The 27,623-nt window shown below is 47.4% G+C and overlaps 3 protein-coding genes and 1 non-coding gene across 11 annotated transcripts in view; 2 read left to right on the forward strand and 2 right to left on the reverse strand.

Moving 5' to 3' along the window:
• ZNF385C (zinc finger protein 385C) overlaps positions 1–3,637 on the forward strand; it is a 69,391-nt gene extending 65,754 nt beyond the window's left edge. For 3 of the 6 annotated variants that reach the window (XM_037731664.1, XM_017509435.2, XM_037731660.1), the window contains 4 exons: positions 178–462; positions 1,002–1,189; positions 1,501–1,611; positions 2,094–3,637. In XM_037731664.1, coding sequence (XP_037587592.1) covers positions 178–462; positions 1,002–1,189; positions 1,501–1,611; positions 2,094–2,330 — 821 coding nt within the window. In that variant the 3' untranslated portion in view covers positions 2,331–3,637. The remainder of the gene's footprint in view (positions 1–177; positions 463–1,001; positions 1,190–1,500; positions 1,612–2,093) is intronic. The other 3 variants (XM_037731663.1, XM_037731661.1, XM_037731662.1) reach the window with 2 other exon arrangements.
• Positions 3,572–9,086, reverse strand: NKIRAS2 (NFKB inhibitor interacting Ras like 2). 3 transcript variants are annotated; one of them, XM_017509434.2, is made up of 4 exons: positions 8,765–8,914; positions 7,166–7,273; positions 6,525–6,766; positions 3,572–5,582 (listed from the first exon to the last, which is right to left on the reverse strand). In XM_017509434.2, exons 2-4 carry the CDS (start codon positions 7,257–7,259, stop codon positions 5,343–5,345), a joined length of 576 nt encoding a protein of 191 aa, XP_017364923.1. In that variant the 5' UTR covers positions 7,260–7,273; positions 8,765–8,914; the 3' UTR covers positions 3,572–5,342. The 3 variants fall into 3 exon arrangements, with proteins under 3 accessions (XP_017364923.1, XP_037587593.1, XP_037587594.1); XM_037731665.1 differs by having other exon boundaries at positions 6,490–6,766; positions 8,765–8,904; XM_037731666.1 differs by lacking the exon at positions 7,166–7,273 and having other exon boundaries at positions 8,765–9,086.
• A 1,767-nt stretch (positions 9,087–10,853) lies between these two features.
• DNAJC7 (DnaJ heat shock protein family (Hsp40) member C7) overlaps positions 10,854–27,623 on the forward strand; it is a 38,369-nt gene continuing 21,599 nt past the window's right edge. The window contains exons 1-2 of the mRNA XM_037731680.1: positions 10,854–11,715; positions 27,093–27,181. Of these exons, the coding sequence (XP_037587608.1) occupies positions 11,639–11,715; positions 27,093–27,181 (166 nt within the window). The 5' untranslated portion in view covers positions 10,854–11,638. The remainder of the gene's footprint in view (positions 11,716–27,092; positions 27,182–27,623) is intronic.
• LOC119468351 lies at positions 23,017–23,123 on the reverse strand. Its single transcript, XR_005197011.1, has one exon. It is a non-coding gene; the product is annotated as a U6 spliceosomal RNA (small nuclear RNA).

The raw sequence follows: 27,623 nt of genomic DNA on the forward strand, positions 1-27,623 counted from the left end.
ACCAGGGACCCTCCAGGCCACCTCCATGGTCTTCAGCGCCATCTTGAGCCTCATACTCTGCCCCGCACCTGGAATTCAGTGCTGGTCATCCACCAGGGACCCTCCAGGCCACCTCCATGGTCTCCAGCGCCATCTTGAGCCTCATACTCTGCCCCGCACCTTCCATCATCTCCGCAGCAGTTCCTGCAGTCCTGCCTCCACTCCAGCCAGCACCGACTCCGGACCCTACATCCAGGGAACCAGCCCACCCAGACCTCTTGGATGCTGCCTCCTCTTCCTCTTCTTCCTCCTGCCCTCCTTGCTCCCCAGAGCCTGGGAGAGAGGCACCGGGGCCTGAGCCACCAGCAGCTGCCGTGGGAAGCAGCGTGAGTGGGGAAGGCAGGAGCGAGAAGGGGCGCCTCTACTGCCCCACGTGTAAGGTGACGGTGAACTCGGCCTCCCAGCTTCAGGCTCACAACACAGGTCAGTGGTCCCTAGGAGCTGGAGCCCGGGGGAAAGGGTGGGGCAGAAGCTGAGCCTCACCAGATGTGGGCAGGCCTGAGTTCCTGGGTGCTTCGCTCAAGGGTTGGGTGTCAGAGGCGTTGTGCTCGCTTATTATTGGGCAGGCATTTCCGGGTCCTCCCATGACTCCCTGGGGAGGGCGAATTGGGAAGGAAAGTGTGAGGCAGCAAGAACTGAATGAAGGTCGCTAAACCTCTGAAGAGTCACTCCACAGGAGACAGGAGACATCTCTCTCTATCCTTAGATCACACCTAGAAGGAGGAGGCTGAGATCAAAGCAAAGGGGAAGCCAGCCAGTTATAGCCAGGAAGGCCTTCCATGGGAGGGGCTGGCATGCAAGGGCAGGCTGGGAGGAGAAACCACGTGTGGCTGGAGGGCGATGTGTGCACAGAGCAGCCCTGAGCCTTATAGGGAGCGCTAAACTGAGTGAGTGTGGAGGGGGTCTCCGTGGCCCCTGTAACCCCTTTCTGCTGCTGAGACACTGCCTTCTTCCCCCTCCAGGAGCCAAGCACCGGTGGATGGTGGAAGGTCAGCGAGGGGCTCCCCGGAGGGGCCGGGGCCGCCCAATGTCCAGGGGAGGCACCGGACACAAGGCCAAGAGAGTGACAGGGGGCCGGCAGGGGCCCAGCCCCGCTTTCCACTGTGCCCTCTGTCAGCTCCAGGTCAATTCAGAGACCCAACTCAAGCAGGTGGGAGAAGTGAGGCTGGGACTGGGGTTGGAGCCAGGGGAGGGGGTTGGGGAACAGGGCAGGAGAGGGAGGGATCCTGAAGAAAGAGGGCAGGCAGGGCAGAGCAGGGCGGGCTGGAGGAGCGAGGCCAGCAGGCCAGTGGGCCAGTTGAGAGCAAGGGCCAAGACTCACCTCCCCTTCCCAGGGTGAGGACCCAGTCTGTCTGCTTTGGATGTTTGAACTGTGGGTAGAGGAATGGGGAGAGGGTTGAGGATGATGGTCTTGGGGTCCTCGGGCTTTGACATCTTGTTCCCAATCTGTCTGTCCATTAGCACATGAGCAGCAGGAGGCACAAAGACCGCCTGGCCGGGAAGCCCCCCAAGCCCTCCAGCCAGCACAGCAAGCTGCAGAAGCACGAAGCGCTGGCTGTGAGTATCCTCAAGGTATCTGTCTCCAGGCAACAGAGCTGGGACTGGGTCTGGAGGGGAGATGGGGAGAGAGTGGGCTGGGAGGGCCAGAGGGGGTTGCGGTGGGGCAGGAAAGAGGCCCCCCTGCACTGAGGCTGCTGGGCCAGGAGGGAGCTGGGGCTGGGAACTGGGATCTACCCAGAGGAATTTCCGGGGAGGTGGGCTGGGGTAGTTCATCTTAGGGGCAAGAGCTAGGGGTGAGCGTGCATCCCCCAGAGACCATTTTTATCCTATAAATCCTCCCTTCTCCCATCGTGAGACTTTCCTCCCTCTAGACAGGAAGACAGGTGGTGGAGAAAGCCCTTTGGAATGAATGTTTGGGGGTGGGAAGGGAGGAGGATTTAGGTTTGGAAGTCTAAAAGGCATGTTTTCTCTGCAGCAAAAAGCTTGAGGATGGGGCCCGGGGCAGGGTGGGGTTTCTGCGGTGGAGACTGTCCTTTCCTTTCTTTTCTGTGTAGTCTAAACTGGCCTTGCAGAAGCAACTCACCAAGACGCTGGCAGCCCGCTTTCTGCCCAGCCCGCTCCCCACCGCAGCCACTGCCATCTGCGCCCTGCCAGGACCCCTGGCCCTCCGCCCTGCCCCTACAGCAGCCACTGCCCTCTTCCCGGCTCCGATCCTGGGCCCAGCTCTGTTTCGCACCCCAGCAGGAGCTGTCCGCCCTGCCACAGGACCTATTGTGCTTGCCCCTTATTAGCCCTCATGGGGAGGCCAGGGCTGATTTCCCAGTAGCCAGTCCTTGTCTCCTCCTGTCCCAAGACACCTTGGTTTCCTACATGCCACAGGGACTGTGAACAGCTTCAATGGTCTTGCCTACTCCAGGAAGAGCTGGACTAGTTTTAAGGACAGCTGCCCTTCCAAGGACTGTCCCCACCCTCCTTTCCCAGGCCTTCTAGGCTTCCCTGCATCTCCCACCCTGACAGATCCCAAAGATCTATGCAAATCTCAGCCCCAGCCACGCGGTGCTCATTTTCCTCCACCCAAGACCTACACCAAGACCCACACGGCCAGACTCCAGGAATCGTAGCTTCTACAAGCCGTCCTCTCCTAGCTGAGGGACAAGTCTCTGACCTCTATTCCTAGGCTCTGGGGCTTCACTGGAGATAGGGATGGGGTCTCTAGCTGGAGCGGGCTCAAGGCAATCAGGAAAGGTGACTGTGGGGGTGTGGCAGAGGACCATGGAGGAGAAAGGGGGACCCAGAAGTCCCTCGATCAGCAGTGCTAAGGTGGGGCAGAGCCAAGGAGGTAGTGGGGTTGATTCTGAAGGCTTTGGGGGCTTCATCTGCTCTGAAGGAATGGGACTAGGAGAGGAGGTGTTCTGGTTGGGCCCAGGTATCTTGTTTGTTTCAATCTTAGTCTTCTTGGCATTGATGGGCCCAGTCTTTGTTTTTTTAGTTTCATTCTGTCACCCAGGCTAGAGTGCAGTGGTGCTATCTGGCTCGCTGCAGCCTCTGCCTCCTGGGTTCAAGTGATACTCATGGATAGGCCCAGTCTTAATACTTAGGAAGTAATTCATCCCTCGGAGGCTCTCCCTTCGTAGCCTTTCTCTGACTTCATGAACCCCAGCTCTTGGAGGGCAGGCGTGGGTCTCCCTCAGACTGTGGACTCAGCTAACATTGAATCCCCCCAGGGCTCCCAAAGGAAGAGCTTTCCCCTACAGCTTCCCACTCCAAACTGGTCCCAGCACGAAATTCAGCTTTCCCTTCTCCCATCCAGCCCCTGCCCCTGTGAAGCTGAGTGCTGGGAAACAGTCTGACATGCACTTGCAAGACGCATTTTCATACCGTCAATGTCAATGTCACAAACTCCCTTTCACCCTAGTACTGCCCCCTCCCCACCCCACATCATGGGACCTTGCCAGTATCCCCCTGTATCTTTTTTTTTTTTTTTTTAAAGACATTTCCAGTGGGAGAACCAGAAAAAGGTGGGGAGGGAAACTTTTTGATAACAATTGTGGTTTTATTGTGTCCAATGAATGCATCAATAAATGAACTTGAAGCCCAAGCCTGTGCATGTCCTAATTCCACTCACCTAGCCCTGGGTACCTGCCCCAGTCACCCCTGGCTTTGAGAAGGGCTTGTATGGGTGACTGCCTGGCTGCAGTGTCTCACCTAAGCTAGGTGTGCACCTTAGACGCACAAAGCAGGCACAGGAAGTTGTGGGTAATAAGCTCACTTTGCAGCCCGCTGGGTGTGTGCCCACCCACCTGAGCCCCGAAAGAGGACCTGTCAGCTCCTGAGAGGCTGCTACAGTTTGCCTTGTTCTATGCAGGCATCTGAGGTAAGAAGGAGGGGCCAGAGGAGCACCTTGTCCAGCCTTCACCATGGCAGCGGGCATATAAATATAAATACAGGTAAGTTATAAATAGAAGTCCAGCTCTGAGCTGAAAACCACAGGCAGGATGAACAGCAGCCTCCAAGGGTGAGGCTGGCAGGCTGGGCACGGAGCGGCTGCTCTGGCGATTGACAGCAGGTAGTGCACTCCTGCCCCCTGGTGGCTGGAGGGAGCGGCGGATCCCAGCCTCCAGGGCTGGTCGGCGTAGCACCTTGAAGAGGGAGAAGCCATTGGCTTTACAAAATCAGAGAACTGGAAAGGATCTAGGTGATCATCTAAGCAACTCTGGTCATCTTACAGATGAGAAAACTGACGCCCAGAGGAGGGGAAGGTCTTTGCTGGGTCACAGAGTTGGCTGGCCACTCATAGCCCAGTGATCATTCTATTCCACCTCAACTAATGAGGCCCATCTGCTCCCTGAGCAGGAAGAGGAAGTGAAACCATTGGTGGGGGTGGAGAAATTTTTTTTTTTTTTTTTTGAGACGGAGTCTTGCTCTGTTGCCCAGGCTGGATGGAGTGCAGTAGCATGATCTCAGCTCACTGCAGCCTCTGCCTCCTGAGTTCAAGCGATTCTCCTGCCTCAGCCTCCTGAATAGCTGGGATTACAGGCATGTGCCACCATGCCCGGCTAACTTTTGTATTTTTGGCAGAGACGGGGTTTCACAATGTTGGCCAGGCTGGTCTTGAATTCCTGACCTCAAGTGATCCACCCGCCTCGGCCTCCCAAAGCTCTGGGATTACAGGCATGAGCCACTGAGCCCAGCAGGGATAGGGGATTTAAAACAGAAAACTACACTCCCAGGAGTCTAGCTTTTTCCAGCCAAGAAAAGGACAGGAGAAAGGGAGGGTGAGGGATGAGGAGACACCCCTAATGCCAGTGTAGGAGCACATGTGTGCACACACACATACACACGTGTGCACAACTAAATGCATACACACAATACCTGGACACCCTTTCTCTGGAGTCCAGGCTGGTGCCATAAGTGTTTGTGTGTTGCTGACAGGAAGCCCAGAGGGTGGGACCCCTATAACAGGAACCAGACCCAAGAAGGGGCACTGCTGTGTGGTGACTCTGTTTCCTGTCTGGGGCAGTTGGAAGGGACAGTGACCCACAACTGCCCCAGGTGATAGTGGAGCAGATCTGATAAAAGCCGGGGTGGGGAGTAGGCTGGGAGGGCTGAGGGAAGGGATGTCAATCAAGAGTATTTGTACTTCCCAGAGGTGAGGGGGAGCAAAGTGGCTGGGGCCTGGCCTAGTGGGGAGCTCCCTGGCTGACTGGGAAGGTCAGCTTGCCCTCCACTTTGCTCTCAACCCATCTACCAGAGCCCCAGATGCTGAAATGGGGCTGAGAGTGTGAAGGAGGAATGGCAGCTCTTCAGCCATCCAAGGAGCCGCTGCCCTTGTTCTTACGGCTGAGGGGGAAGGCAGACTTGCTCTGGGGTTGGGTCATCTTGCTGGCCAGGTAGACGAAAGGCTCCAGGAGGGAGCGCCGGTCCGCCACTGACACCTCCCACAGCTTCACCTTCTCTGACTTGGCCCAATGCTGAGCCACGTCTGGGTCTACACGCCGCTGCTCCTGTAGGTCACACTTGTTGCCAAGCACCACGATGGTGACCTGGGGAGGAGGGACAAAACATAGGCCCGTGAATGTACCATGGACCCAGGAATGGACATGGGGGCTGGCAACCACCTAGAAGTTCTATGAGAGGATTCTCAACGGCTGATGTCTTATCTCTACACTCGAAACCACTCATTGAGTGGAAGGAGATGGTTGCTTTTCCTTCTCTTTCCTCTGTTCAAATTCTGGCCTCCATCTAGCTCTCCTTTTAGGAGTTCTATCACCAGCTCTGTATTAGCCATACATGCTCATTACTAGCAGTCAGTTTCTGGCTCAAAAATTGGCGAGGAAACACTCCCAGAACCCTGCAGCTTAGAGGGGGATTTTAGAGAACAGAAGGGCCTTTGTGGCCAGGTGGGGTGGCTCACTCCTGTAATCCCAACACTTTGGGAAGCTGAGGCAAATGGACTGCTTGAGTCCAGGAGTTTGAGAACAGCCTGGGCAACATGACGAAACCCCATCTCTACTAAAAATACAAAAATTAGCTAGGTGTGGTGGTGTGCACCTGTAGTCCTAGCTACTTCAGGGGGCTGAGGCAGGAGGACCACTGAAGGCTTGGGAGGCTGAGGTTGCAGTGAGCTGTGATCATGCCACTGTACTCCAACCTGGGTGGCAGAGTGAGACTCTGTCTCAAAAAAAAAAAAAAAAAAAGTGCCTTCATAGCTAAAAGCATGGAACCATCAGGAAGAACAACTAATGGGGCTTCATACATAAGGTCAGAGACTCCTTAAGCCACAGAGGCCTCTTTGGTTGAGCAGATTCAACATGGAGCCACCCTTGAGGGTGAAGATACCCTCAGTGGCCTCCACCCCACCTCTAGCTCCTAACTCACCTTCTGGCAAATGAGTGAAGAATGGAGCCATGCCAGGCTTCCCAAACCAACCCACCGCCCACACTCTCTCGCCACTGAGGCTCCCACCAGGAGCTTATGCCACATACCTCCTTCTTGTCCTTGGATTTGTCAATCTCCTTCTTGAGCAGCTCTACGCGCTGAAAGGACTCTCTGCTATCTGTGCTGTAGACCAGGACGTAGCCATCAGTGCAGGAGAAGCAGTGTCGGGGCAGTTCGGCCCCGTCTCGGAGCCCCCGGGTGTCGTAGAAACGCACCTGCTCTCGCACCCCTCGGTCTGTCTCAATGGAACCTACGTAGATGTCCTCCTGTGTCTCGATCATCTCCGAACCTGGTATAAAATGAGAAAACTGTCTGAAGTGGAGAGGGAGATGGGAAATGTGAGTGATGAGAACATCTTAAGACTGACCAGACAGGGAAAGAAAGGAGCGCGGGGGTGCTGAGGAGGCCAGAGAATGGACAGCCTGGAGAACGGACATTAATTTCATGCTAATTCCATACTAAGCACAAGTGTGGCATGAGAGCTTCTCCTTCCTATCTCAGACGTTGGGTTTTTTCCCTCCAGATCTGCTCAGTGTTGTAGAGTTACTTTTGGGGGTTACAATGTAAGTTTTACTCTTCTAGGTGCAAAAACCACCAGAGAAGCTTTTTGCCTGTGTGTGTTGTGATCAAGTACTATTCCTTATTCTTCAACTTCTTCCACGGTCCCTCCCCCTCCAACAACACTCACCCACTACATGGTTCCCATACAGCAGCTGTTCTAGGATGGAAGTTTTGCCCACAGACGCCTGGCCACACACGACCACCTTGCAGCTCTTCCCCATGCTTAGCTTTCAACCTTGAGGAACAGAAGCACATTGGTGAGGTAAGGAAAGACAGCATCAACCCAGAGGGCAGTTACTAGCTGATGTTTTCTGATAGACAAAAACAAACAGAAGGCAGAACTTCCGTAACTGAGAGCCCAAATTCTAAACTGAATGTGTAGTTTCAGGGTTTCAGCACCATCCCAATGCTAGTCAGAAGAAACCAACGTCTCTATGTCCACTACTGGATGGCAAGCTGTTATTTTGTCTTTGTTATCCCCTATACAGGCAGTATCTGGCACAGGGCAGGTGCTTGGAAATGGTGCCATAAAGGGAGAGGAGAGTCACTGGCCATTCGCCAGGTTCCCTTCTGTGCGCAAGATGTGAATGTAAAGAGGACCAATTAGTGAAGGGAGCTCAGCCCAGCTTCCTCTCTATTTTTTTTTTTTTTTTAAGACAGAGTTTCACCATGTTGGTCAGGCTGGTCATGAACTCCCCACCTCAGGTGATCCGCCCGCCTTGGCCTCCAAAGTGCTTGAATTACAGGCATGAGCCACCGTGCCCGGCCCCAGCTTCGTCTCTTTAACCATGACCCCATGGAGAAATAAGCAGAAATAGTATTTTGTGTGGCTGTCTGACGCCATCTGCTCCGGGGAGGTGAGGGGGGAGGGAGAGTGAGCAAATGAAAAGGATAATCTGGGGCCAGGCACACTGGCTTGTACCTGTAATCCCAGCACTTTGGGAGCCCGAGGCGGGTGGATCACAAGTTCGAGACCAGCCTGGCCAACATAGTGAAATCTCATCTCTACTAAAAATACAAAAAATTAGCAAGGCGTGGTGGCAGGCGCCTGTAGTCCTGGCTACTTGAGAGGCTGAGGCAGGAGAACTGCTTGAACCCAGGAGGCAGAGGTTGCAGTGAGCCGAGATTGCACCACTGCATTCCAGCCTGGATGACAGAGTGAGACTCCATCTCAAAAGGAAAAAAAAAAAAAAAAGATAATCTGCTTTCCTGTACGGCTCATCTGGACAACAATCAATTCCCTCTAAACTATAATCAAGTCTAAGACTAAAAGATGAACATCAGACAAGAGTGAAAAAAAATCTAAGGAAAAAAAATGCTTCAGAAAGGAGACAGTTTTTGCTGCTCTTGGACGGATAGACCCAGAAGAGAAAGCTCAGACACAGAAACCCCAAGAGGTCCCAGATAGATATCTCCCCGAAGGCAAACTTCCAAACACAAGCCCCCCCCAACAACTCCAAACATCCCCCCAGAGAGCAGAGATAGATCACTCCCAAAGACGGTCCCAAACAGAAACCTCTCCAGGGGAAGCTCCTGACACAGACCCCCCTCTCCATAGTGACCCCACAAAAAGGACACCACAAGACTGGGCCAGAGGGACCGTCACCACAGATTTTCCCACGGGGGAGCCCCCAGAGGGAATGAGAGGCAGAGACAAGCCAGCAAAAGCGGCCCGGAGGTGGAGGCCCATCCCAGCGCCCGCGAGACTCGCCTCCCAGCTCCGTACCTCCTGGGGTCCCCGCAGCACCAGCCGGACCCTGGGAGCGCGCGGGGACCAGGCGAGGGACAGCGCCGCCGCAAAGGCTCCAGTCTTCCTTCCGGGCCGGTGTAGGCTCCGCCGGGCCCCGCCCCCGCCGCCTGCCCGCCCCGCCAGCTTCCGTCAGGCAAGACGAATTCCGGCAGCGAAGAGCGGGCGCGGACCGCGCAGCTCCCCCAGAGACCGGCGGGGGAATGACAGCCAGGACCTGGCCTGGGTGCGCGCTGGAGCCCAAGGTTCTAGGCTGCCTGGACGTGGGCCGATGTTCTGGTGTCTCTGAGACCCAAATATTCTCTCTCTAAAGGCGATCAGAGTACAGTTACTCTTCGTTTACTCAACCACTTATTCGTCAAATATTTTCTGAGCATCTTCTGTCTGTGCCAGGTACAGGGCCATATACTGAGAGAAGGTGGACGAGTTAGACATGGTGGCTGCCGATCAGAACTCACGGTCTAGAGAAGCTAGATGTCTACCCAACAATTACTAAGGTGCTATGGGACACAGCAAAGGGGCATTTAACTTTGGGTCAGCGGACATTGAAGGGCTTGGGGGAAAGGGTATTCTAGGGTGGAGGAAACATGGCTACAGTCATGGAATTTTCTGGAACTATGATGACTTGGGTTCATTATTGGTGGTAGGAAGGACCTAAATATTGGTACTCAAGTCATTTAAAAAAATAAACAGATAATCAAAGGCCTTGTGTGGCAGGCCAAAGAGATCAAATTGATGGTCATGGAAAGCCACTGCCAATGAAGTGACATCACCAGTCCCCAAGGAAGATCACTCTGGCAGAAGAGGGAAGGCTGGACAGAGATGAAACTAGGGACCGATTAAGAGACTACTGCTGTATTCCAAGTTTTTTGTTTTGTTTTTGCTGTTGTTTTGTTGTTGTTGCTTTTTTTTTTTTTTTTTTTTTCGAGACAAGGTCTTGCTCTTTTCTCCATGTTGGAGTACATTGGTGTGATCGTAGCTCACTGCAGCCTCAAACTCCTGGGCTCAAGTGATCCTCCTGCCTCAGCCTCCAAAGTAGCTGGGACTACACATGCCACCACACCCAGCCTATTCCAAGATTTAAAAAAATGATGAGAGCCTGAATCAGGATGCAAAGGTGGAGATAGATTTGGGAAATATTTGGTAGGAGAATCAACAAAACTTGGCAACACATTGGACGCCAAGGGTGAGAGGGAGGAGTTCATGATATCTTCCATCCTTCTCATATGGTGGCCAGGTGAGTGAGTTTAATCCATTTAACAAGATACAAAATTCAGTAAAGTTAATAATTACATACAGCATTTGTTTTTTCTGTTGTTGAGGTGTGGGTAGAGAATTAAAAGTTCAACTTAAATATGGTAAGCCTTGGAGATTTGTGAAACATACAAGAGATATCCAGTTTATAGTTGAATATACAGCTATGGAACCTGAAGAAATGTTTAGGTTGGAGATATGAAGGGCTGAGAACATCAACAGATGGAATTAAAGCTGTGGGAATAAATGAGTTGCCTTAGATAGAACATAAAGTTGGAAGATGGCGAGATAGGTTGGCTAGCATTAGACTGAACTTTGAGCCACTGGCAGGCAGGGCAGGTGGTCTGTGAGTCTTGTGCCCTCCCAACCTAGCAGAGTAGGCATTTTGGAAAGGGATATTGAGTGATTGGCTAGACGAATGACCCCTCCTTTCCAACCTAGCGAGCTTGTCCCATCCCTCCCTACTCAGTGGTCGCTGTGGTCTGGATTGAGAACTCATAGGGTACAAGGACACAGCTCCCTCCCCACTGGGATAGGCAGGGTAGGTGCATTGGCACATGCCGTTTTCCTGGAGGAAAACAGGTAAATCCTTTTAAAATTCCTTTGCCTTCTTTTTAGTTACTCTTAGCTTTACATTGTAAAACTACTCCTCATACTCCTCCAATTTGACCCCAGAAAGCTCCAACTTAATTCAGGTCCACAAAGAGAGGTTTGGGTGAGGGAATAACAACAAAGATAATTAAACTGTGCTCTTGTCCCCTATGAGTTCTCAATCCAGACCGCATTCGGCAAGACGAGCGTGATGAACGTTTATATGAGAGGTGGGAGTACTGGGGACACAAGAAGCGGGGACCTCACCCCGCGAGCTTCCTTATAAACTCCAGGGCAGGGTCTGGGGCGCCATGTGTCAGCTTTCCTAGGCTTAATGCTGAGATGGCACTCCCAGGTGGCTGACATGAAAGCAGCCTCGTAAAAGGGTCAGCGTCATTAGGATGATGAACCAGCTGGTGTTTGGCGATCCGAAGTGGATGAAAGGCGCAGGGTGAAGACGCCCTGCGTTACCCTGGCTTGGTTGGGCAGGGCTTCCAGAGAACGATGAAAGCTCGGGGAACTGGGCTCAAAGTGTCTCTTGCCTTTCCCGGGAAGAAGCCGTGGACGTACTCCAAGGTCAGAAAGATACCAGTGGGGATTCTTTCCCTCCAGAGTCCTGGGTCACCTGGTCCCCACCCAACTCAGACTCCCTGGAGCCTTTCAGGGGACTCTCTAGGATTGGAAGTTGCTATGGCAACGAGGCTCTTGGAATACTGAAAACAGCCAAGCCTTAGAGAGGCTATCACCACCTGTACACCCCACGTCCCACCCACGGGTAAAGTGGCGCCGCCTACGCACAGGAAAAGTCCCTGGGCTCCCGCCCCGGCGCGGAGACCACCGTGGACCTCCGGGGGCGGGAGGCCGCTCTGGTCCCAAACGGAGCCTCTCGCTGGTAGACTAGCTCGAGGGAGCCTTTCTGGGCGCAGCGCCGCTGAGCTGCTCTATGCTCCAACCGGAAGTGCTCTTCACCGCCTGCCTCCCACCCAGCTCTCTGGTCCCGGCGGTAAGATGGCGGCTGCCGCGGAGTGCGATGTGGTAATGGCGGCGACCGAGCCAGAGCTGCTGGACGACGAAGAGGCGAAGAGGTAACCGGGTACCAGGGTAGTAGAGGGGCTTCGTGTCTCAGGAAAACCCAGTTCCTGCCGTGATGCAGCCCCCAGCTGTTGAGGCGATGCCCCGCCGTCCGCAAACACCCCCCACAACCTGAGATCAAGGCCGGATGGACCCCCTGAAGGGGCGCTCTAGGGGGTCGGCCTTCCTCTCCAGCTTCCGCTTGGCGAAGGACCTGAGACGTGGCCTAGTTCAGCAGCTGAGAGGACGATCGTCCTTATAGGAGAGGCCGGGTCTCCGAGGGCAATTTCAGAGGTCTGATGCGAGGTGGGGGAGGCGGCGCGGCGTCGATGACGACTTCCTTACATCGCCCCCGACCCCCGCCTTCTCTTGTTAACTTCTGTGCATTGTTGCCTGTCTACACTTTCCATCTCCAAAACCTTTGCTTTCCTCACCCCGTTTTCCCTAATTGTACCCCAGCGTTCACTAGTCTAGGGTTTGAGGTGAGTGTGTCTCCATAATTGACCTGATTGCCCCCTGGTTATCCCAGAAGTCAAAGATGATGAAGAAAAAAGGAAGAGCGAGGGGATTATCTGGTGTTCTACACGTGAGACTCCTCTTCCCCTGTCCTTCCTTATCCTTCCCAGCACTGTTCTTTCTTAAGCAGCAAGGAAGAGGGCAGCTGCTTGGGCGCTGTTGGCACTCCGAAGCAGCCGCAGTGGCTCGAGATTGCCAGTCGGACTAGTCAAGGGAGCTGCTGAGTGAGTGGTTTTCGAGAACACTCTACATTCTGGCAACAGTTAGGCCAGATTATTGGAAGTGGGGTTGGAACAGAGTTGTGGGTAGTCATACTTGTTCTAATCCTAAAACAGAATTGACAAAAAGGTTCTAGAAGTTTGGAGCCCTTTTCTCATCAGCTGCAGGTTAATCTGCTTTTGTTCAAGATGACTACAGTGCCCTCAGTCTCCTTCCCACATACTTTATATCTTTCATACCAAGCCCATTAGGTGTTCAGGCTGCTTAATTTGAGGTGGTGGTGTAGAATTAGTTCATGAGATCTGAAATCAGTATTCTGAAGTTTTTACTATCTGATTAAGTTAAAAATATAAGAGGTGCTCAGGTGCAGTGAATAGTTATCAAGCTTGAGGAATAGTTATCAAGCTTGAGGAATAGTTATCAAGCGGTTATCACAGCCAATGTCTCCATCTGTTGGGAGCTGAGAGGTCTGACAAAGTGTAATAGGCCCCTGAGATATCAGAGAAGCCAGGAAACCAGAGTCTAGTCTCTGTTCTTAATTTTGAGTTTTCATGTTGTTCCTACTTCTTTCTAGGTATTTCAAGTTAAGCATCATCAACCCTTACACATCATTAAAGAGTTGCAAAATGGGAGACAAAACTCTGCCCAGCGAAGACAGAGCCTAAATTAATTGTAGAGATTTACTTGTATTTGGAAAGAGTTCAGTGGTTCTTTATATTATAAATGGGGACTTGGCCATAGGTAACTTTAAAAACTCATCGTGCTCACTGTAAATCTCTGATGCAGAGTGTCCCTATTTTGGACTTCATTTCAAAGCCTCCTATCTAAAGCAAATAAATTTCTTCAATCACAGCCTGAGAGGATATTCTGTCATAAAATTGGAGTAAATGAACCTGAAGACATATTATATAAAATAGGTTATGCTATAATGTGACCACATCACACAAAACATAGTATTTGGTAGCAGTACAATAAAATAAGTAAGGTAAACTACCTTATTTCGTGGAATTTAAGATGTCTTTAGGCCAGGCACAGTAGTTCACGCCTGTAATCCCAGCACTTTGGGAGGCTGAGGCGGTGGGTCACCTGAGGTCAGGAGTTTGAGACTAGCGTGGCCAACATGGCGAAACCCTGTCTCTACTAAGAATACAAAAATTAGCTGGATGTAGTGGTGTGCTCCTTTAATTCCAGTTACACCAGAGACTGAGGCAAGAGAATCACTTAAACTCTGGAGGTAGAGGTTGCAGTGAACCGAGATCACGCCATTGCACTCCCACCTGGGTAACAGAATGAGATTCCATCTCACATCATTTATTGCAGAATGCAAATTATTTTATCTGTCACTAAGAAAATATAACTGTAAATTAAACTATGACCACATGCATTGTTTCTGTAGTTCAAATAGTGAGAGAAAAAAAAAATTTTTTTAATTGGAAAAAAGCCTGGGCCTGGTGGCTCACACCTGTAATCCCAGCACTTTGGGAGGCCGAGGTAAGTGGATCACCTGAGGTCAGGCGTTTGAGACCAGCCTGACTAATATGGTGAAACCCCATCTCTACTAAAGATACAAAAATTAGCTGGGTGTAGTGGTGCACGCCTGAGTGGAGATCATTGCACTCCATCCTGGGCAACAAAAGCAAAATTCCATCTCAAAAAAAGAAAAATTAAAAAAAAAAATGCATTCTTATCAGACTTTTATATTTCTCATATATAGCACTCTTTTTGACCTAAACATTTACTATATGTCGCTTCTGTGCACAAATCAAAAGGAAAATAAATGAAATAAACAAAATCAGTTTAACTTTTTTCCATATCAGACATCCTTAGAAGAATAAACATTAGGGGCTGGGCACAATGGCTCAAGCCTGTAATCCCAGCACTTTGGGAGGCCAGGGCAGGTGGATCACTTGAGGTCAGGAGTTCAAGACCAGTCTTACCAACATGGTGAAACCCCATCTCTACTAAAAATGTAAAAATTAGCCGGACATAGTGGTGCACACCTGTAATCCCAGCTACTCAGGAGACTGAGGCAGGAGAATTGCCTAAACCCAGGAGGTGGTGGCTGCAGTGAGCCAAGATTGTGCCATTGTACTCCAGCCTGAGCAACAAGAGCAAAATTCTGCCTTGAGAAAAAAAATAAAAGTAAACATTAGGCTCTGTTAGTATGAAAAAGCCTTGTTTATATATGATTTTCCAGTGCTGAAAATAGGGTAGAGATTTAGAAGATTTGGAGGGAGGTGGTTTTATGTTTTTCATGTTTCCTGGATTCCTTATAGCAGAGGACAGTGATAGGAACATCCATTACAAATGCCCTTTTACTATCTGGCTTGGTTAGAGTTCTTTGGCCAAGTTCCTGCCTCTCTCGTTACAGTCCTACTACCAGTTCATTTAGGGATACAAGAGGTAATGGGTCTCTTGGGTTGTTTTTATGAGGTTCAGCAAGGAGTCCTTCCTTCCTTACATCTTGGCTTAAAATGTGTCCTGCTGCTGCTAAATTGTCACAGTCCCACTGGGGGCAAAATGAGAGGAGCTTGTAAGACGTTGGACTTCACAATTGCAGCATTTTAAATGGCTACATGTTTTAGTTCCTTAGCTTTAGTGTCTCTAGAGAGAAAAGAAATGGATTTCAATTTTTTTGCATGTCACACTGACAAAGTTCTTATAGCAGCCAAGAAGCTAAAATAAGGCTAGGCATAGTGGCTCATGCCTATAATCCTAACACTTCATGAGGCCAAGGTGAGAGGATTGCTTGAGCCCTGAAGTTTGAGACTAGCCTGGGCAACAGAGTGAAACTAAGTCTCTACAAAAACATTTAAGGCTGGGTGGGGTGGCTCACCCCTGTAATTCCAGCACTTTGGGAGGCTGAGGCCAGTGGATTGCTTGAGGCCAGGAGTTCAAGACCAACCTGGGCAACATGGCGAAACCCCATCTCTGTTTAAAAAAATACAAAAATTAGCTGAGTATGATGGTGCATACCTGTAGGCCCTGCTGCTTGGGAGGCTGAGTTGGGAAGGTTGACGCTACAGTGACCTGTGATCATACTGCTGCACTCCATCCTGGGTGATAGAGTGAAACCCTGTCTCAAAAAAACAAAAAAAGATTGGGGCTAAAATAAAAGACATGTAGTTGGTACTCCAAAATAGATCAGGATTCCATTCATGAAGAGTAATTATCTTTGCTCACCAGAACAGGCAAAGCTATTTATAAGCCAGAGGGTTAAACTTCAGATGTTTCACGTTTCAACTAACTTAAGGCTTTATGTTTTCCTGGGAAGTTGCTGGACTGCTTTACCTAATATGGGGATACCTGGCTTTTTTTTTTATTATTGTACTTTAGGTTCTGGGGTACACGTGCAGCTCACACAGGATCGTTGCAGAGGTACATAGGGAATACCTGTCCTGAATAAAGGATCTCTCATCATATGTCCTGGGCTGGGAAACGGCTTGGTCTCTATAGGGAGTCTTTCTTATGGTAAACTTGAGGGATTTCAAATGGTTGAGTTTTTTTGTTTTTTGAGATGGAGTCTGGCTCTGTTGCCCAGGCTGGAGTGCATTGGCGTGGTAATGGCTCATTGCAACCTCCATCTCCCGGGTTCAGGCAATTCTCCTGCCTCAGCCTCCTGAGTAGCTGGGACTACAGTTGCATGCCACCATGCCCGGCTAATATTTTGTGTTTTTAGTAGAGATGGGGTTTCATCCTATTATACAGGATGGTCTTGATCTCCTGACTTCGTGATCCACTTGCCTCAGCCTCGCGCCCAGCCTCAAATTGTTTTTCAAAGAGAAAACACTTCTTTGTCTCAGCACATACCTAGTGTGACTGGACAACAAGATCTAAAAGAATCAAGGGATCCATAGACTTAAGACTCAGGACATCCTTACCTGATTCCTTGAGCTGATAAGCTTAACTTCTCTGTATCTGTTTTCTTGATGGACACAAATAAGAGCAATTATTATTAGGCCCTTACTACCTAAGTATTGTAAACTCTTTGTAGATTAGGATTTTGCCTTTTATTTCTCTGTTCACATTGTTAATAGGAACAACTGAACTCTGAATTCATATCCCAGGGTCCACTGTAGTTGCTATTCATTTCCTGCAGCTTTGCCTGGTGTTTTTGAGTTTGTGGCCTTACTTAACTGAAGAGTTTGTGGGCATGCCTCCCCACTTTCTTCCTTACCCTGTTTTAGATTCTTAGGAATGTGTCCTTCTAATATTCCTCTTGAAGTTTCAGAGCAAACAGCTAGACATTTCAGTAAGCCTGCAAACTGAGTGGGAATTTATCTTTGAACTTGAACCTAAATCAGTGAGAAACACTTTTTTCATTTTGCTATGCACTAAATGTAGTCAGAAGTGAAGAAATGGGAGATGGGAGGAGAAATGAGTCATGGTTAAGGAAGGGATAAACCTAGGAGTACAGAATTCTGAATACCAGCAAATTAATTGAACTCTGATACTAACACATGGCAAAGTAGATAATCATAATTGGAGCAGAGGTAGAGTATAGAGAAAGCTTCTCTGTTATTGCTTTAGTTCAGATTCACATATTAACTAGTGCCAGAGAAACAGGAATTTTGAGAAAATATTGGGCCAAGTGAGTGGCAGTTGCTCTAGCCTCTAGTCCATTCCCAACGACCAGAACTCTGATTGGCTGAAAGCCCAGCCTTATTGTAATTCCAGCCAATCAGGGATTAGTTTAGTCATTGAAGCTAGTATTTTAAAGGTTTTGAAAAGCTGAGTACTGGGCACTTGCTGTTTCCTTCTTTCTCCAGGACTTTAGAAGATTGGAGAACAATGGTCAGCAGCTGCCCAGTTGCCTTGTGGCCTGATGCAAAGTCCCTCTGAGAGCCCATTTCTCTCTTACTCCGCTAGTCTTTGGTCCCCTTTCTCCAGCGCTGAGTGATGTGGAAGTTACTTAGAGGTCGTTCCAGGTATTCTTTTAAATTTTCAGAAGTAAGAACAAAATTCAAAGTGTAGTTATCTCAGTAGGCTATTCATTTTATTGGAGTGACACCGTTTTTTTCTTCTCCAGTCCAGATCAAAATGGTAGTTCGAATGTTTTACCCTCACCATTGGTAAGAATATGAGTGGGTAAGGCTTTTGAGAATGGCAATAGGAGGAATGTATGACTATCAGGGTCTTATTCTGAGACCTGAAATTCTATTGGCCTGTGACTTACAATTTGTGTGGGGAGTCCAAATTGTCAGATAATCGGTGTTAACCATCTCTTCTGATTTTAATATTACTTTTGGAAAGAGTGTGAGGGGCAAGCAGGACCCTCTCTTGTTTTTGGAGTTTCTGTCCTGAGAGTTCTTCCTTGGATAGTTTGCTCTGAGACAGTTCATCACCTGTCAAACTGAGGAACCAAGACAACTTTAAGAAGTCAAATACCAGTTGACAATCCAGGCTCCTCCTCACTTTAGTTCCCATCTCCACCCCACCTCACCCCATCCCAGAAAAACTCAGGAAGCAGCCTTTTTCTTAATTGTAGTTCCTCAGTTTTAGATTTTTGATGGGTGCTGGTGTCCCTATAGTGGGAGATGTCACAGAATGGGGAACCAAGGGATTGAAAATGGTGGGTGTGGGGATATGTTGTGAAAACAAGCCTCTGGCTAATGCTGAAAAGCTGGTGACTTGTATCTTCAGAATGGTTTCAGAGAAGCAGGTTTTCTAACACAGCTTTATTGTTGGGTCTCCTCTTCCCCAGGGATAAGTGAAGGAGAGGTAGATCCCATAGATTGTGACACTTCTCATTTAAGGACCTAAAATAAATTTAAAACTCATAATTGAGACAAGTATTTTCAAGTTAATATCTTTCTGTCTGCAGTGATAGGATTTTTGTCAGGATTGAATTGGTTGCTTGCTGTTTCTTCCCTACTGAATAAGGCATAGCCAGCTGTAGCTTACTGCCTAGTGTCCTTCCCTGCCTGAACAGTAGGGAGTGCTGCTGCTTTTGTAGACAGTCTGTGACTCCTCTTGGTTCATTTTGGGTCCCTTCTGACTACACATGTTGAGGCTTCCCCTTGAATGTCCACCCAGAGAACAATTTCAAACTGGTGTGTTAAGGAATTTTCTTCATCTTCTACTTTCCCTCTTTTTTAGGGGGGAGGTTTGGAGGGTTGTTCCAATTGTGCTTTAAAGTGAAAACTGTCTATTCTGTAGGAGATTGGGTGAAGAAAGCTGGGTAGCAGGTGGCTTTGCTAAAAGGTAGCAGTTGGGTAGTGCTTACCTTCTGTTTTTTCTGGATAAGCACCCAGGTAAGTACCTTGCAATGTTTGTAGAGTTATTCCAAGTCATATATCTATGGTCCAGTATAATGGCTCACATCTGTAATTCCAACACTTTGGAAGGCTGAGATGCGCGAATTGCTTAACGTCAAGAGTTTGAAGACCAGCCTGGCCAACATGGCAAAACCCCATCTCAACTAAAAATACAAAAATTAGCCAGGCATGGTAGCAGGGCCCTGTAATCCCAGCTACTCAAGAGGCTGAGGCAGGAGAATCACTTGAACCTGGGAGGCAGAGGTTGCAGTGAACTGAGATCACACCACTGCACTCTAGTCTGGGCGACAAGAGTGAGACTCCATCTCAGAAAATATGTATCTGTATCTATATATAGCTATACCTGAGACTTCCACTTATCTGTGTGAAACTCATATTGACATTTCACTCCTGTGGGGTGTTTTTTTTTTTTCTTTTGTTTTGTTTTGTTTTTGTTTTTTCATCATTGATATCATATTCATGCAAGAGTTTCTTTTTTTATTTTTATTTTTTTTCTTTTGTTTTGTTTTGTTTTTGAGACAGAGTTTTAATCTGTCACCCAGGCTGGAGTGCAGTGGCTCTATCTCAGCCCTCTGCAACCTCTACCTTCTGGGTTCAAACAGTTCTCCCGCTTCAGGCACCCGCCATCATGCCCAGCTAATTTTTGTCTTTTTGTAGAGATGGGGTTTCACCATGTTGCCCAAGCTGGTCTTGAACTCCTGACCTCAGGTGATCAACCTGCCTTGGCCTCCCAAAGTGCTGTGCTGGGTTTACAGGCATGAGCCACCATGCCCAGCCTAGATTTTTTTTAAAGAAGAAATTTTTTTTCTGGCTGGGCACAGTGGTTTATGCCTCTAATCTTAGCACTTTGGGAGGCTGAGGTCGGTAGAGTGCCTGAGTTCAAGAGTTCGAGACCAGCCTGGGCAACATAGTCAAACCCCGTCTCTACTAAAATACAAAAACTTAGCCAGGCATGGTGGCACGTGCCAGTAGTCCCAGCTACTAGGGACGGTGAGGCACAGGAATCGCTTGATCCTGGAAGGTGGAGGTTGCAGTGAGCCAAGATAGCGTCACTGCACTCCAGCCTAGGCAGCAGAACAAGACTGTCTCCAAAAAAAAGAAATTTTTTTCTTGAAAAAGAAACTAAATGACTGGCTTTTGGTAAGATATAATAGAAGTTAGGCTCCTGGGCCCTTTTACTTTATTCTCTCATGAAGGTCAGGGAGAGTGCAACATGAAATAGGCCCTGTGACATGCCACTGGGGACAAGAGGTCTTGGACCGTGGGAAGGAAGAAAGAATTTCTACTCTGACTGGCCGAGATCCCGCGAATTCTGACGGGTGGAGGGCATTTCTAGACCACAGGCAACTAGTAAATTTGACTGAATAAAATAAATGGAGCACAACAATCACAGAGTAAGGCGACATTTTGGGAGTAGTAAATATAAAGAGGAATGCATAAGGGATATTGACTCATTGGCAGTATAAAGTATTATTTTTAACAGCCTAAAGAAAAAGAAAGATATCTTTTTCTAAAAAATGTCTCAATGCCAATGAAATATTCTGCAAAATCAAAGGCCACTAAACACTCCTCTCCTCTGCCAAAAGAAATCATTTTATCTTCAGTTGAAATTTCAGCAAAACTGAATTTTTTCTTCCACTTCAGGAATAACAATACATCAAGAAAATGAAAACAAAACTTCATTCAGTCTGCTTTGATTTAAACTATTTTTTTTTTTTTTTTTTTTTTGAGACGGAGTTTCGCTCTTGTTACCCAGGCTGGAGTGCAATGGCGCGATCTCGGCTCACCGCAACCTCCGCCTCCTGGGTTCAGGCAATTCTCCTGCCTCAGCCTCCTGAGTAGCTGGGATTACAGGCACGTGCCACCATGCCCAGCTAATTTTTTGTAGTTTTAGTAGAGACGGGGTTTCACCATGTTGACCAGGATGGTCTCGATCTCTTGACCTCGTGATCCACCCGCCTCGGCCTCCCAAAGTGCTGGGATTACAGGCTTGAGCCACCGCGCCCGGCGATTTAAACTATTATTAATGGCTTTGAAAGAGCTTAACTTTATTAAAAATATTATTCTAACCAAATACTTGAAATAAAAGCATGTGGCAGCCATGTGCAGTGGCTCATGCCTATAATTCCAGCACTTTGGGAGGCTGAGGCTGGAGGATTGCTTGAGCCCAGGAGTTTGAGACCAGCCTGGGCAATGAAGGGAAGTCTCATCTTGACAAAAAATCAAAAATTTAGCCAGGCATGGATAGTGATTTGTTCCTGTAGTCTCAGCTACGCAAGAGGCTGAGGCAGAGGAGTTGCTTAACCCAGGAGGTCAAGGCTGCAGCAAACAAACAAAACCAGGGCCAGGCACAGTGGCGCAAGCCTGTAATCCCAGCACTTTGGGAGGCTGAGGCAGGTGGATCACCTGAGGTCAGGAGTTCAAGACCAGCCTGACCACCATGCTGAAACCCTGTCTCTACTAAAAATACAAAAATTACCCAGGCATGGTGGCAGGCGCCTGTAATCCCAGCTACTCGAGAGGCTGAGGCAGGAGAATCGCTTGAACTCAAGAGGCAGAGTTTGCAGTGAGCTGAGATCATGCCATTCATTACACTCCAGCCTGGGTGACAGAGCAAGACTCCATCTCAAAAAAAAAAAAAAAACCAGGCCGGGTGTGGTGGCTCTCGCCTGTAATTCCAGCACTTTGGGAGGCTGAGGTGGGTGGATCACGAAGTCAGGAGATTGAGAACATCCTGGTTAACGTGGTGAAACCCTGTCTCTACTAAAAATACAAAAATATAGCTGGGTGTGGTGGCACACACCTGTAATCCCAGCTACTCGGGAGGCTGAGGCAGGAGAATCACTTGAACCCGAGGGGCAGAGGTTGCAGTGAGCTGAGATCCCGCCACTGCGCTCCAACCTGGGCGACAGAGCAAGACTCCGTCTGGAAAATAAAAATAAAAAATAGAGTCCACATTTCCTAGGTTACAAATGTTGCAGAATAATGAAACCATGCTGGTCTATTTTTCATGCAGTGAGGTGGGATAAATTTTAAAATGATGAAGAATCTCATCCCTGTTTTAATAATCTGCAGATACGTGATATGTCAGGCAATTCCAGAGAGAACCCAGCCATGTTAATGACATTTTTAAAACTACCACACAATTAATTCTGCATTAGTGGAGGCTGAGTGAAGTTTGTGATTGCTTCTTTAATTGCTAAAAGTTAGGCTAGTTGGCCTAATGCAGAGATCTTTCTTAAGTGTTCAACTTGGATGTATTTCAAGAGAAAACGGAAATTTTTATAGGGTACCTAATTTGGGGCATGTCACAACGTCAACTATGATGTTTTAATGTGTTTTTAATTTAGTTGAGCTGTAAATGTGCAAAGTTGGCTAGCGATCATAAGCCCAAGTTGTCTGGTTTAATCACATGATGCTGAGCCCTGCTAAGACCTGTGTGATACCAAATGATTCCCTTGGCATTGTTTGTTAGACTAATTAGTGTCAGCAATGAATGAATGCTGAATTGAGAGAGAGAGAGAATGTAACTGCGTGTCCAAAGGATATACAGATTTTAACCAACATTTGGTGTAGAAGAGCAAGTTTTCAAAGCTGCAGTTTTCTTACTGGTGGTTTTGTTTTTTTGAGACAGTCTTGCTCTTGCTCAGAATGCAGTGGTAGAATCACAACTCATTGCAGCCTCAACCTCCTGGGCGCAAGCGATCCTCCACTTTAGCCTTCCAAGTAGCTGGAACTACAGGTATGCACGCCCAGCTAATTTTAAAATTTTTGTAGAAACAGAGTCTCCCTGTGTTTCTCAGGCTGTTCTCAAACTCCTGGGCTCAAGCAGTCCTCCCATCTCTTCCCTAAAATGCTGGGATTATAGGCATGAGACATTGTACCCTGCAAGGTTGTTTTTGAAAAACAAATACATTTTAAAATAGCAGAGGAGGCTGGGCATGGTGACTTATGCCTGTAATTCCAGCGCTTTGGGAGGGTGAGGCAGGCAGATCACCTGAGGTCCAGAGTTTGAGACCAGCCTGACCAACTTGGAGAAACCCCATCTCTACTAAAAATACACAATTACCCAGGTGTCGTGGCGCATGCCTGTAATTCCAGCTACTCGGGAGGCTGAGGCAGGAGAATCGCTTGAACCAGGAATGTGGAGGTTGCAGTGAGCAGATATCGTGCCATTGCACTCCACCCTGGGCAACAAGAGTGAAACTCAGTCTCAAAAAAAAAAAAAAAAAAAAAAAAAAAAAAAAAAAGGGTGTTTCTACAGGTCTCCATATTGGGCAGTTTTTTTTTTTTTTTTTAAATAAAAATATGGAACGCTTCAAGAATTTGTGTGCCCTTCTTGCGCAGGGGCCATGCTAATCTTCTCTGTATCGTTCCAATTTTAGTATATGTGCTGCTGAAGCGAGCACAGGACAGATTTTTTGGAAAACCTTTCAGTAGCTGTTTTCACACAAATTTGTTACTGGCAATTAAAATGAAAAGACTGGATTGGTGGAGATGGAGTCATTCCCAGCATCTCTTGGTGAATCAGAGCTGTGAAGCTTGTTCTGCTTAGAAGTTGGCCCAAGGATTTGGTGGGAGAACTGAATAAATTAGTTTTAATCTAAAAGCCTTGACACTAACAGGATGTAGGGGAAAACATAAGCTTCTAGGACTGTGCAGCCATTTTGGGTGCCTCACTAGCTCTTCCTTTGCTGGAGGATAGGTGAAATTATTGCCATAACCACCTCAGAAGGCCATTTGAAAATCTTGGCCAGGTGTGGTGGCTCATGCCTGTAATCATAGCACTTTGGGTGGCCTAGGCGGGTGGATCATTTGAGGTCAGGAGTTTGAGACCAGCCTGGCCAACATGGTGAAACCCTGTCTCTACTCAAAATGTAAAAATTAGCTGGGCATGGTGGTACACGCCTGTAATCCCAGCCACTCGGGAGGCTAAGGCGAGAAAATCACTTGGACCCAGGAGGTGAAGGCTGTAGTGAACCAAGTTCATGCCACTGCATTCCAGCCTGGGCAAAAGAGTGAGACTCCATATAAAAAAAAATAAAAAAAAAAAAATTGAAAATCTTCATTGGAAATGCTTTGAAAATCTGAAACAACACTAAAAATATATTGTAGTTGTTAATAATACCATCAGGTCAGTTATATTGTGCTGTGGTATTATATTTCAGAGTTGAATCTGAATTTAATTTTGTAGCCACAGAAAATAATCTGTAGTTTAGTCTATTTGGAATTCTTTTTTTTTAATTGGTCTAGGTGAAGCCAATTAATCCTAATTCTTCTTTTCTCAGTACTGGTGTGTTTCAGCAGGTACATGTTATAACCTCACTTGTCTATCAGATGAATTGACCCTGGCACTGAGTGACAGATGCCACCACCAAATTGTCCTCAATCCCAATGTTAACCAGCTCTTCTCCTTCTTTTCCAGTCCCACGCCTTTGACATCTCATCCTTCAGTCTCTTTGCTGTAAAGGCAACTTGAACAAGCGTCAGCCCTTTCTCAGACTTCCAGGGCAGGACTTGAATGGATTTGACCCTGGAATTGTTCCTGATGCAGCCTTGTTCAGTTCTTGCTGCTGCCATGCTGGATTCCAAAGATCCACTCTTTCCTCGACTGGTCTCGCAGGGTCAGGCCCATTGGTTAAAGCTTGTTGTGTATTTGGTGGGGAGGTTCAAAATGAAGGAGGGACTCCAGTCCACTTTGGGCATTGGACCTGGAGGCAAAAAATAAGCGTTCAGTCTAAAAGCACTAAGTCCCCATTGTTTAGGCAGCTGTTAATCAGCCACGTTTCTATGAAAATAAGTCCTTTTCATGAGGCAATTGTGTGGGAATAGCTAATTCTGGCCTGATGCTGTGCAGTGTGAGGTTAAAAACATGGTAACTTGTCACAACACAATTCTTCTTGTTCTTTTTGCTGTGGGCTGACTCTACATTACTTGCTTTGTTTGCTCTAGAATGGAATCTACTCACCATTTACTAAAATGAAATGCATTTCTTTGGGGAGGCAAAGTCCATTTCACTAGGTCTTGCATCTTAAAGAGAAAGGAGCCCTGCTTCCTCTATGACTAATTATTAGGAATGTCATTTCGCTTATTTAAATACCAATTTCGGTTCTGGGATTGAATATTATATGCAGGGTCTACTATGTGTCTTAGTTTAAAGAAATTTATATGTGTTGTCCACATATTTTGTCCATGTCTTATTCCTTGTAGTACAGATTAATTTTCAAAATAGTTAGCAGTAAGTGAGGTAAGCATCAGAGAGAAAGCTTGGCATAGTAGAAAGTGCACAAGCTTTGTATTCTGACAAATGTGGGTAATATCCTGACCTCAGGCAAGTTATTTAACCTCTAGGCCTTATTTCCTCCTTTGAAAAATGAGAATAATGAAGTTCACTGGACTGTGTTTAGAGGATAATGTATGAAAAATCCCTGGCCTCAGTAATTATGAGTAATCTTCCACCAAAACCATCCTTTGCATTTTTTCTAGAAGTCAGTTCTGAACTCCTGATCTCCATAGGGTAGTGTTTCAGGAAGGAGGGGCTGGACCTTTCAGCAGCCCTGGACGCTGTTTCACTTTTGACTAACAAGCTTTATACCACGGACACGGTGTCTCCCCACGTACCTAGATGTCTTTGGTTTTCCTCAAAAATTTGTGTACTCTTAGCCACTAAGCAGCTGAAGAACAGGCTAGATCTTCTCTGATAAGAGTTTGGGCCTAATGTCTTACTTTGGAATTTGCTACTCCATTTCTTCACAGCAGTTTGACTAATAGAAATCCAGTATTGGGGAAGCCATTTGTTCAAATCCCTTGGCCTGCCTGCTCTTAAAGGATAGGCTCCTCAGAGATTTTATAAGCACCTTGCTTAATTTACAGTTACAGGATGGTGTATACCGTGTAGCCGATTTCAGTTGGTCCTTTACATCTTGTGATTGGGGGATCTTTCTTGGAGGTTTTTAATAGCAGATGGCTTCTTTACATCATTGTGACAGTTGGTATAGACATTTACCCAAGCAGATTTATATCCATCACATTTCAGATCTGTCAGCATTTAGAGGTCATTCCCATTTTCCTTCTCCTTTCTCCTAGCAGCCTTTTCATATTAGTAGGGCTTGCCAGGACAGTGATGGAAAGAGAGGATCGCCTCAATAAAAGGAGGGCAGCTTTGCCAGTTTGTAGTTTAAAATACGTAAGTAAATCACAAATCTCCCTAATGCAGATATCCATAGACTCAAGCTGTAAATTGCTATACCATCACCACCGTATAAGAACTATTACTTTTGTCCCCACTTCAGGCAACCCTGAACTAGGTTCTTTTTTGCATGTGAACAACAGGAAAAGAAAGATGCTTCCTTATAACAAAAATGATCAGATATTTAGTTATGTTGCAGTAATCATTTCAGTAAAGAATTATGTTTATCATTTAAGTTGAGGAGTGGAATGATTTTGAGTATCCCAATAGAGGTTACTAGTTCTTTTAAAACATCGTCGGTCATGTCTGATTTTCTTCTAGGTATTTGCTCAGGAATATAATTCCCAATTATATAACATTGTTCCTTTAGGAAAGCACACTTTGTCTAATGGCACAGTTTCAAAAAATAGATCTTAGAGGTAGGGAAAAAAATTCTGTAACCCAGTTGCTGAATATATAAGGTACTGGAGGGAGCGCAAAGGGGGCAGCAAGTACCCACATAGATGTGATGGGCAGAGGGAACACCATTGGATGGGTGCTCCTTATAGTATGGCACTGGCAGCCTGTACCTCATATGTCCCTGTCATCCATGGTCTTAGTCTCTGCTGTCACTCAGCTCTGTTCCTATCTGAAACACCAACATGCTATGCTTTTAACTCTTGCCACCTACCTTTGCTCTGCTTGTCCTTCAGTGACAAATGCATGAGGCACTTTTCAGGAGATGAAATAATTAAAACTCTTGAGGATGTGACCCATTTCACATTGAGAAATCAGTTGCCCTTGAATGGAGTAACCATTTTTCCCCTAAGTTTGCAAAAGAGGCCGCGGTTGTGACATGGTGGAAGGAAACAGAAAAATTCCTTTCCATGAGGGAATGTCTAAATTCATGTGTCCTGTGGGAGGAGGACTACAGGCAGAAATAGCGAGGTGAGGCAGGAACATGAGAGGGATTTTCTTGATTTAGTTTGAATATCTAAGTGACAAAAAGGAGCATCTGAAGAACTTAGATTCTTTCATTAGCACCTCCTTTTGGTCCATTGGCCTATTGAACAAATCTATAAATTCCTTCAAGTATCACACTGTTTTCAGCTCAGTGTGCTGAGGGCTCTAGACCAAAGATGACTCCGTAAGATTACAGAGGTTATTCCCTATGTGCAGTAACATCATTCTCATTCTCTTTCATTTTCAGGGAAGCAGAGACTTTCAAGGAGCAAGGAAATGCATACTATGCCAAGAAAGATTACAATGAAGCTTATAATTATTATACAAAAGCCATAGGTGAGAAAGTCCTGATACTCTTGCTAGAAAACACTTACTTGCCAAATATTATTAAAAGCTGCCATTTGTGGTGGCTCATGCCTGTAATCCCAGCACTTTGAGAGGCTGAGGCAGGTTAACCACCTGAGGTCATTAGTTCAAGACCAGCCTGGGCAACAAAACAAGACTTCATCTCAAAAAGATAAAAAACGTTGTCTCATGCCTGTAATCCCAACACCTTGGGAGGCCTAGGCGGGTGGATCATCTGAGGTCAGGATTTTGAGACCAGCCTGGCCAACATGGCGAAACCCTGTCTCTACAAAAATTAGCTGGATGTGGTGGTGGGTACCTGTAACCCAGCTACTTAGGAGGCTGAGTCAGGGAGAATCACTTTAACCCAGGAAGTGGAGGTTGCAGTGAGCTGAGATCATGCCATTGCACTCCATCCTGGGTGATAAAGCAA

Source organism: Cebus imitator, unplaced genomic scaffold (assembly GCF_001604975.1).
Source record: "Cebus imitator isolate Cc_AM_T3 unplaced genomic scaffold, Cebus_imitator-1.0 Scaffold415, whole genome shotgun sequence".
NCBI lineage: Eukaryota > Metazoa > Chordata > Mammalia > Primates > Cebidae > Cebus > Cebus imitator.

Bases quoted from the DNA above. Each gene is read 5' to 3' on its own strand.
- NKIRAS2 (XM_017509434.2), bottom strand. From the start codon at position 7,259: ATGGGGAAGAGCTGCAAGGTGGTCGTGTGTGGCCAGGCGTCTGTGGGC. The intron at 6,767-7,165 runs GTGAGTGTTGTT...ATTTTATACCAG, and splicing joins GTATGGGAACCATGTAGTGG to GTTCGGAGATGATCGAGACA. The intron at 5,583-6,524 runs GTATGTGGCATA...CCTCCTCCCCAG, and splicing joins AATCCAAGGACAAGAAGGAG to GTCACCATCGTGGTGCTTGG.